The 10,336-nt window shown below is 43.2% G+C and overlaps 1 protein-coding gene across 1 annotated transcript; it reads left to right on the forward strand.

Annotated features, from left to right (window-relative positions):
• The first annotated feature begins 6,304 nt into the window (after nucleotides 1-6,304).
• Nucleotides 6,305-9,546, forward strand: gchfr (GTP cyclohydrolase I feedback regulator). Its single transcript, XM_005742771.2, has 3 exons — nucleotides 6,305-6,535; nucleotides 7,033-7,127; nucleotides 8,075-9,546. The coding sequence occupies exons 1-3, from the start codon at nucleotides 6,500-6,502 to the stop codon at nucleotides 8,202-8,204; spliced, it is 261 nt and encodes an 86-aa protein (XP_005742828.1). The 5' UTR covers nucleotides 6,305-6,499; the 3' UTR covers nucleotides 8,205-9,546.
• The last annotated feature ends 790 nt before the right edge of the window (nucleotides 9,547-10,336 follow it).

The following is a 10,336-nucleotide window of genomic DNA, read 5'->3' on the forward strand; positions in this document are numbered from 1 at the left end:
CTACTACAGCAGAGCAAAGAAAACCAATCAAATGTTTAAAGAGAGACATTTTACCATTTCATGAAAATTTTTTGCCTGTTTTGAAATTAATTGCACCAACGCATCTTAGCAAAGTTGGGGCAGGGTGAAAAACAAAAGGTAGGATAAGCAAAAAGAAGCAAAAAGAAACAGTTGCAGAAACATTTTCCAGCTACTTTGGTTAAATGGTAACAGGTCAGTACATTGACGATTAAGTATCTAAAGAGCATTGTAGAATAGAAGAGTTTCTTAAGGACATAATATGATCAAAATATTTGGAGAACCTGGAGAAATGTCTGTGAGCATGGGCCAAAAATCAATATTGCATACCCGTGATCTTTGGGCCCTCAGGGGGTACTCCATTAAAAACAGATAAGAGTCTGTCACAGAAATTACTGTATGAGCTCCGATGGCATGGTAAACACAATTTGCCATGCCATGCACAAATGCAAGTTTTATCATTGCAAAGAGAAAGCCATATTTGAATCCAGAGGCCTTTCTGTCTTCTCTGGGCCAAAGCTCCTTTAAAATGTGCTGACGCAAAGTAGAAAACTGTTCTGTGGTCAGAAGTTGCAGTTCAAAAGCTTGGATCTGTCACGATCCTGGGTCTTATGACCCAGTTGTAACGTGCAGTGGAGATGAAGCCAGCCGCGGAGGTGTGCAGGTGGACAGCGAATGAGCAACAGCTTCTGACTTTCCAAAAAGTACTCATTTATTTACAATATCAAAAATAAAAGTGCTACCTCTACCGCACATTACTAAAGAGCACACTAGTCCGCGTACACGGGAGCATCCATTACAGGAGGAGTACGAAGAAGAACAAAAAGGGGGTGACACCAGTCGTGAGACAGGAGGCGCCGCCATGTGGTGATACACTGCATTACAATAGCAACTGTTACCCAGTGTTTTGAGTTTTAGTTCATTTTGATGTTTATAGTATGTTTAAGCTCATTAGGTCTCCTATGTTCATTTGCTTATTAGTTCCCCCTTGTGTTTCCAACCCATGTTAAGTCTCCCCTGCTCTTCACGTGTTTCATGTCTGTGTCTTACGTTGTCAAGTTCTGGTTGTCATGTCTGCATCTCATTATGTTTCCTATTTTATTTTGAAGAGATCTCGTTTTTATATTATGGAGTATGTTTTGAGTCCTTTGTTGTACTGTTTCTTGTTTCCCTAGGTCTCAGTTATGCTTATCATAGGTTTAGTTCTTTGGCTTTGTCATATGGCTTCCCTGTGTTCCATGTTATGTCCACTGTGACGTTTTTGTACCATGTTTCTGGTCCCTATAGTCTGTCTCCCCAGTTGCTGTTAAGTTTGCATGTTTAGAATTCAGTCAGGGTGTTTCCTGTTTTACTTTGAAGGTCCGTGTCTCATGTCAGTGTTTCTAGTTTTGCTTCCCTTGTCTCGTCCAGCCTGATTACTCCCAGCTGTGCTCTCCTTCTGTGTCTCGTTCCCTCGTTATCCCTCTGTGTATTTAAGCCCTGTGTTGCGCTTTGTCAGTGTTGTAGTCTCCCTCATGCTGTGTGTTTTGTTAGTCTTCCCAGTTTAGATTTTGTAGAGTTTTTGTGTTCAGCAATAAAAGCTGCCCTTTTGAGTTCAATCCTGTCTCCAGTGAGTTTGCGTTTGGGTCCAGTCCCTGCCTGCCACACAGCCGAAACATGACAGGATCCTGATAGCATAGGGGCGCATTAGTGCCTATGGAACTGGCAACTTACATATCTGAAAAGGCAAGTGAACGGTATAAACAGGTTTTAGAGCAACATGTGCTCCCATCCAGTTGATATACTTTTCAGGCCAGGCTTTATTTCAGCAAGATAATGCTTAACCATGCATTTATTACAAGAGTCTGGGTACTTAACCAGCCTTTCTGTAGTCCAGATCTTTCACCTGCTGAGAGCATCGAGCTCACGTCTAAGAGGCCTCATGGATGAGAGGTGAAACATCTTCACAAACTTAAAGAAGTCAAGTTAACTTTTCATTACATAAAAAATGCAACAAGGAAGACCAGGACATCAGACAAGAATCACACGGCATTCGTCTCCCAAAAGTCCAGCAGCTGGTCTCCTCACTTCACAGACATTTATAGACTGTTGTTAAAAGAGGGGATGCTGCACAATGGTAAACATGAACCCTGTCTAAACCTCTTTGAGACATGTTGCTACCACCCAATCCAAAATGACCTCATTTTGTGTAAACACTTGATATGGTTTCTATGCTCCATTGCGAATAAAACAAAATAGGTTAATGAGATTTCCAAATCCTTGCACTTACATTTTACAGAGCATCCTAACTTTTGTGGCATTGGGGTTGTAGATACAAAGTGTTTATCCATACAGCTATCACCAAATGTGATATATAACAGACGTGCGTGCTCTTCATCGTAAGGACCTGCTGATTTATTACAGGAAAATCCTGCTGAGATTCACTGGTACTGTGTGCAACAGTTTTAACAAATTACAAGCACAAGTTAAGCGTCACTAAAAAATGTTTAAAAGTCATAAACTCGTCATATCGCCTTCTGATCACTGATGTGATCTAAAGCTGTAGTCGCTGCTGCCCAGCATGGCATGTCATTATAATAACACATCACACTACACAGCTGTTACGACCATATTTTAATGGAAACCAGCAATCTTTGCACAATGAAGGGTACAATATCCTGTCTTTCTGTCGTCGTTATGGATTAAACAAAGCCAAGCTGTCCCTTTGCTCTTGCCCAACTCATTGTCATGGTAGTTATTCTAAGAGAAGCCATCCCTTGTGTACCGAAGCTGTAAGATACACAGAGCAGATTACTTCTGCCGGACTTGTGCATAAACAGCAACCACATGCTGCGGCATATAATACAAAACATTCCAATGACCACAGGCCTGATGAGAATCGAGATTTGAATCAGTCCTATTGCTACACATCCATGCTGTCATTCCTCTCCCTGTTCAATTAGCCATCACACTTACCATTTCATTCACCCTGTCTTTATATGGCACTTTCCAAACAGATTAACATCTTGTAACAATAAATCCTGTTAAGTTTCAGACTTTAGAAGGAGACATGTCATCAACATTCCGGCTGAGTAGTCAAAGTAGTATTTTGAGACCGACAAATCATCTTTAACCCTCGACTATGACTTTATTTGCAGTAAGTCTTTAACTCTGAGGTTTACTAAGGACTGAGGCATGCTTGGAAGTGTTTTAATCATGTTGTCAAACAGCAAATGGTGCACAGCCGCTCAGTTACTTATAAATCCCAAAGGATTTCAATCTCAGACTGCTGTTCTTGGAACATTTAAGATAAACTGAGACATGTCCCAGGTCATTTTAAGCAAATCACTGTTCTGTCTTTTTTCACAGCATCAACAATCTAAATTAAAAAGAGACAAATATTCCAGCTAAATGATGGCTGTCGGGGTTACAAATCCTCAGAATGAAACACAGAATAGACCAGAGAAAAAGTCTTGATAGCTTGATAGATGCATTCAAGACCTCGTAAAGTTCTTCTCTGTTCCCCTCTGTTTATTGCACATCGTGTTGTTTCCTGTTACTAGTAGCCCAATCAATCCCATTTGTGGTAAGCCAAAGGGACATGCCTCTCGCACAAAATCAAGCCCTAAATTGAGGTGACGAGAGAAAAGACAGTGTGTGAGAAAACGCTGCTCCAAATATTTGATGACATTTTTCTTCATCACTGGGAGAAAGTCTCCCTAAACAAAACCTCCTTTTCAGTACGCAGAACCGCCTAAACCGCATCCTGGTGTTTCTCAGCAAAATGTTAACCCGGTGACCACACTCGCACATGTTTCATAACGCTATGCCGGCTGTGTCATCTATCAGTGAGCGCAGCATTTCAAAGTAGGAGGTGAGGTGAGGTGAAAACAGAGAGGAGGAGGAGGAAAGAGCTGAACCTTGCTGTCGGGTAATATCGCTGCAGCACGGAGATGCTTTATGTAAGCTGCACGGTGAAATCTGGAAAAAAGCAAAGAAAAAGGAGGTCAGTGATGTATCTCCTTGCAAAAGAGGGACCGCGAGGCTCCTTGGAGGAGAAACAGGCTACACAAGGCAGTTGCAGGCACTCGATTATGAAGCTCTAAAGAAAAAAAGTATATGGCCTCACAATGCAGTGATTCATCACAATTAAACAAATGTAAACCTACGCTGTGCTCAAGCCTAGCACCCAGTCTGTCAGAGGTGCCTGTTGTCTGCAATCTCCCACAGTTTAAATCTCTCAGCTGAATAGTGGAATAATAACCCCAGCACACACCTACAGTAAATCGTGAAATGCATACACTGTCTGCTGTATAATTCATTCCTATTCAGTTCCCACTCAGTGATTTAGAGCGATCGCTTTAGCAGCGCAACCCTTTCAGGGCAAATTTCTCGCCCACGCCTATTCACAGCAAGTAAATCCATCAAACGCTTTGATCATGTGAAGCTTGATATTGCGAGTGGGATGTCCGACACAACGGCCGGATTGGACGTACAAGACATGAAGCTTATTTATTTGAATTTAATTGATGTCTGTTTCTGTTTTCAATATCATATGTTGTAAACAGGCCGAGACTCAACTTGAGCACAGTTGTGTTTCTTGGTTGTATTTTTATGACTGTTGTGTAGAGAAAAGGAGCTTTGATGGAAGCGTTCCGGCAGCAGGCAGTCACACTTCAGCTGAGAGAGGCTAAGGCAGAGACCTCATCAAAAGATCACGCTGCTTCCCGTGGACCCACCAGGGATGTGCTCCACTGTCACCACAGGGTCAGAGAGGAGTTGACCCTGGACTCTATTAACCAGCAGCAGATGAGCGAGTGCAGGAAGACGCTGCAGGAGCACAGGAAGTGTCTCAGTGCATAGGAACATGCTTGCAGAGAGAGGGTTCTTCTTGGCAAGAAGGGGGTCTCTGCTTTGTTTTTGGAGCCTCTGCAATAACTCTGCTGCCTTCCTGTTTTCTCTCCTGCAGCAGATCTCATTGGTTTAATGGTGAAGACTTGTTTCTTTCATTTTGTATCACATCCGTCCATCCATCTTTTTGCACTTATCTCAGGTCAGGCTTTGGGGCAGCAGCCTAATCAGAGAATCTCAGACCTCTCTCTTCCCAGCTACCTCCTCTGGGTAATCCAGGGGAACGCCGAGGTGTTGCCAGGCCAGGCTGAGCGATATAATCTGTTTAGAGTGGCCTTCTCCCGGTAGGACATCGCTGGAACACCTCACCCAGAAGACACCCAAGAGGGATCCCTGAGTCCCCTGGGCTGAACCACCTCAGCTGGTTTCTTTTTGATGTCTAGGAGTAGTGCAGATGATCCAAACTGAAGCTGATTTTACTGAATACAAAACAATTAACTTGTTAATGAAAAAAAATGAAAATAAAACAAATAGGAAATGAATTTCACTGATCTCAGAAGCCAGTAGAGGTCAGCTCTTCTCAGCAGTCCCCACCACTCACAGATGCCAGTCTGAATCAAGCAGATGCACATTAAAGGATCTGTATAATGTCAGAAGCCATTTAACACTGTCAATTCAGACTGCTAACGACGTATTAAATTTAAGACAAATATACGACCTAATCTTAAAAACATATTTGATTTGATGGTAAACCACTTTGGTTCGATTTATGCCTTCAAAACTGATTGCACCACAGGACATTTCTGAATCTGGTTTGCCTGGATGCACGTCTGCCTACCATCACAATATTATTAAGCAGCGATCAGGCTTTAAATTACTGTTCCCACTGACCATGACATGCAAAGCCTAACTGAGAGTCCACCAGGCTTTTCTGGCATCCACAGGACATTACATTCATATTACTGATCTTATCGGAGTTCCCACCATTGTTGCTTTCCTTTGGTCTGTGCCTTTCATTTCCCTCCCAGTCACAAGACTGATCCAGAGTTATTATTACCGAACTCAGGAGGAAATTAATAAATCTCTGGGAAGGAGAGAATTCTAGACAGTGCAGGTTTAATATAATACATGTATTAAACAAATACATGCAAATACATAGAGCAGACTGTACGACAGCGACCACGGAAACTGAAATTGCATTTCTTTCCACTTGCAGTAAGTTGCCTGAAAATGAAAGAAAATGTGTAGCACAATTGGTTGTGGCTGAAATGTAATTTAATAAATGTGTAGCTTATTAAATAAATTCCCATCCAAAGAATGATGAGATTTTAAAGTGAACTTTCGCACTGGAAGAATAAAAAATGACTTAGTTAAATGAAACTATAAACTAACATTTCCTTCTCGTACGTGCACATTGCCCCGCGTTTCTCATATCAACAAACCAGCGATCCCAGTTGAACAAGACCCTGTGCAGAGCGGGCTGTTGACAGATGCTGAGAGGGGTTCTGTGATTGGCTCGTCGCGGTGGGTGTTTCCGCATTCCGCTAAGCGCAGTCAGCTGGAGCTCGAGTTGAAGAGGGCACCGTTTATCTGTGAGGACACCTCTTTCAGTCACTCCTGGGGGAATACCGGAGCAAAGCTAGCGAGCGGGATGCCGTACATGTTCGTCAGCACACAGATTCGACTGGTGTGTATCTTGCATACGTAAACGACTCCCATCATCCTGTCGGGGGAGGCGCGTTTGACTCGCAGATGTGTTTATTTGACTGCAAACAGCGCGCACACTAGCCTACTGATCAGCCAAGGTTGGTTATGCAATGGCCGGTAATATTCGGCACGCTGGGGGGAAAAAAGTTATGGTTACAAAAGACGCGAGAAGCGTGCGTGGGACCTTTTTGTATGTGTGTGTGCCACGTCAATTAAAAACACATGTTGCTCAGTTGTCGGCCTCTTGTTTGCGCACGACTCCAGCAGCCTAATTCCTCCAGTACCCTTTAAGTATATTGGATCATCTATTTTTAGCATGTTCAGATATTGGAGATTATCACGTGCACCTGCCAGAGGGCTGCAGGTGCAATCAGTGAGAGCTGTACAGACAATTTGTTTTAGGGATGCTGTCTCCCCCCGATATTTCTAGAGTAAGTTCTAAGCTGTGTGGGTAATACACTTAATGCTGCCTTGCAGGAGAACGGTCCGACAAATGTGGGGGATGAATTTTCGGATCCAGTGGTCATGAATTACCTGGGAGCGAGGAAAACGACTATGCTGGGGAACAATTTGTGAGTACCTAAGTCCGTAATCATGGGAGCTATATAGGTCAAATGTGGGAAGCGTGTTGTGATGGCCCTGACAGGTGAAATCTTTTGCAGCTAAAACACAACGGAAGTTGAATAAATCAGAACGGAAGTGTTTTTGGGGTGACGGTAACACCATGGAATAGCAGGAGGAAGACGCAAGGCACTGTGTGATCTAATCACATGATTTATGCATAGATGTTTGCTATTAGCCATTTACTGTAGCTGATCCTTCACCTTATTGTCTCCCAAAAAACACTTTAGTTGAGGGTCTTTGCAGCGTTTTTCTGTTTTCATTTTTCTTAAATTGCACTGTTTGACCTCTCAGAGCTACCATGTGAAACACCCAAGGATAAATGGTTAAGTTTTGTAAGCCTATCTCAGCTCAAGCTTTTAAGCACCATGAGGCTGATGTCTCTTACAAAGATTGACAGGATTTTGCTCCTGATTCAATAATTTTTATCAGTGATTGTAAATGGGTAAGATTTAACCATTGCCTCCATTCTGATCTTTAGCTGCACACAAACGTGCAGACTTTATTTCCAAGTCTACTGTAAATTTGCTCACAGTGGGCAGCATATCCATATTTAGGCACTTAAAACTGATGCTTTGTACATTTTGGCAGTTAACATGTACATGTTGACAGCAGAGCTGAAATTGGGTCGTATAGAAGAAAAGGCTTCAGTGTGGTTGGGGAGGGGGGAGGAAAGCTGCTGCCTTGCAGATTTGGAGTAAACCGTTCAAGGTGATGGAATACAGATCAGGGAGGTGTTGCCATTGGCAATCTGATTCAAATGAAACAAGGTGTGGAAGGAAGTGAACAAGCACTAGAACAATTAACAGCACTCTATTTTCCAAGAGGAGTTTACTGAGAGATGCAGAAATCCCCACATCTGTGGAAAGCAGAATTGCTTTGTTTATGCTTGTTTCAGTTCCGAGTATCACGTGGATGACCCGCCTCGCCTGGTGCTGGACAAGCTGGAGAAGATTGGCTTCCGTGTGGTGTCCATGACAGGTGTGGGACAGACACTGGTGTGGTGTCTTCACAAGGAGTTGGAGTGATGGATCACAAAGATAGCGTACTGGGAGGGCGGGTACTTGTATAAGCCTTTAAAGGGGTAAATGAATTCTGCAGAATATCCCTGCTTGTACTCTATACACTCTACATTTAAGATATTGGCAACTATAAAGTAACGCCATAGTCAAACAAAAGTAAAGTTGAGATTATCCCTTACATAAAGTCTCAGATTAGATGATAGGTCACCAGATTCAGGGGATTACTGAAACTACAGGGGTTTGCCTTTGTCAATACTGTTTAGCACCGGTGATACAGTGTAGTGACCAGAGTAGATTTATCCTGAACCAAGCCTCACTTTTTTCTAATTAAAACACTAGAAACATTTGTACATGCATCGCTGTGTAAAGACAATTCTTCTTTAAAACACGTGTTTCTAACTTAATGATGTCATTATGTGGATTGTGTACTTATTATTGAAAGTAATCAGTTTAAACAGAATTAAACATAATGTGTAATCGTCTGAAAATCTGTAAAACAGATGCATACAGGACATCAAAAATAAAACACGGTAAACATTATTGTTACTTGTCGTGGGCTGTTACAGCTCTGTGGAGCATTACAGGGTCTCTACACGTTTGAAGATGAGACTCTAGTGTCGCAGGAACACTGAGAGCACAAGTCTGGCTGCGAGAGCCAAAACACTCTGGGTGGTTTCATTACAGCCTCGGGTCTGCCAACAAATGTCTGGGGCCAGCCTGGATCGCTAGCCCGCAAACCAGAAACGTTGCCAACTAGCTCACAGCCAAACTCTTACCAGACCTGCTGCCTCACACATGACTTAGCATCTACCTCCCTGCTAAAGATCAAAAGGAGACGGTGCTTCCCAGTTCTGTTACCGCAGACATTCCAGATACTGTTTGGGTACACCGCAGTGACTGCTTCGACACAGACAATGTCAGGAAAATGGGAAGCAATGAGATACCGTGAGGATTCCGTGCCGCTGCCATAATTGGTGATATGACAGAGCAACAGGCTCATCCATCCTGGTTTGCATGCAGCACAAGCCACTGTGGGCTTGGGGCAGAGTTGGTGGCGAATGCATTTCCTGTGACTGTATTTCCTTGTGTCATTTGGACAGAGTTTGTGTGTTCCCCTTGTTTTGTTTTTTTTTCTTTTGTTCACATCGCTGGGATATTGAAAGCAGCTATGCGTAAACAAAACCATGTGATGAGGGGATTTTGCAGGAGGAGAGGCGCAGATGTCTCCCAACACACTGCTGTGCTCCACAGCTGGACATTGTGTAACAGCCACGGTGAGGCGGTGCGGGAGTGGCGGGGAGATGGATGGCTAGATTGGATGTTTCGAAGCTGCACTGTGGCTCCTAAATAACACAATGACAGGAGAAAGCACCGCCACACAGGCCTGCAAATGCAGACACGCGATTATGCAATAGTTTCCCCCATAGGGAACAGGGGAAAAACAGACTGTTCGAACCTTGTTACGAAACCCAGGGGTGACCACAGTAGTCTGGCACGGTAAGGCTTGCCTTTATGTGGGTCACAGAGAGGTAGCACGTCACTTCAGAGAACTTAAATGAGCAATACCGAATCTTCTGGATACGTATTACATAAGCCTATTGCGCAACAGTTTGCTTGTAGAACAACAAAATCAGAAGTGTGAGAATTTGTTTTTGAGGCCACTGTCAGAAAAAGAACACCAAATTTCTAGCTTTAATTTACGCTGGTTAATGAGTTATGACGCGATCCATGAAAGCCAAGGGTGGAGTGGGGCGAGTGAGTTTGGTTGCACTGAAACAAGCTCAGCTCTACATCAAGAGGGTGGGCTTTAAATTAATGATTAAAACAATGGTGCATTGGTTTTGAAAAGAAAAAAAAACTTCATCAACAGTTGGATGATAGGAAGACTGATAAAGCTTGTGCCTGTGGGTTCAGGCCTAAGCCAGAGCCAAATTAGGGGGGGGGGGTTATGCGCCAGACTGTTTCTTGGCTCAGACCAGTAACTTCCCAGAGTCTCCACTGGTTACCTCACAATGACGGCATGACTCCAGAAAGTCATCTGCCAAGAAATAGTTCAGCACCTAACAGCCTGTCAGAGTGTTGCTTTTATTTTTTTCACAATTAGACTTACCCACAATAAAATGTGTTAATTAGTGGGC

This window comes from Pundamilia nyererei, unplaced genomic scaffold (assembly GCF_000239375.1).
Source record: "Pundamilia nyererei isolate P.nyererei 1_Seehausen unplaced genomic scaffold, PunNye1.0 scaffold00123, whole genome shotgun sequence".
Taxonomy (NCBI): domain Eukaryota; kingdom Metazoa; phylum Chordata; class Actinopteri; order Cichliformes; family Cichlidae; genus Pundamilia; species Pundamilia nyererei.

Excerpts from the sequence above, each read along its gene's own strand:
- gchfr (XM_005742771.2), top strand. The coding sequence starts at position 6,500 with ATGCCGTACATGTTCGTCAGCACACAGATTCGACTG. Across the intron at positions 6,536-7,032 it reads TCAGCACACAGATTCGACTG|GAGAACGGTCCGACAAATGT; the intron begins GTGTGTATCTTG and ends GCTGCCTTGCAG. Across the intron at positions 7,128-8,074 it reads ACTATGCTGGGGAACAATTT|TTCCGAGTATCACGTGGATG; the intron begins GTGAGTACCTAA and ends TGCTTGTTTCAG.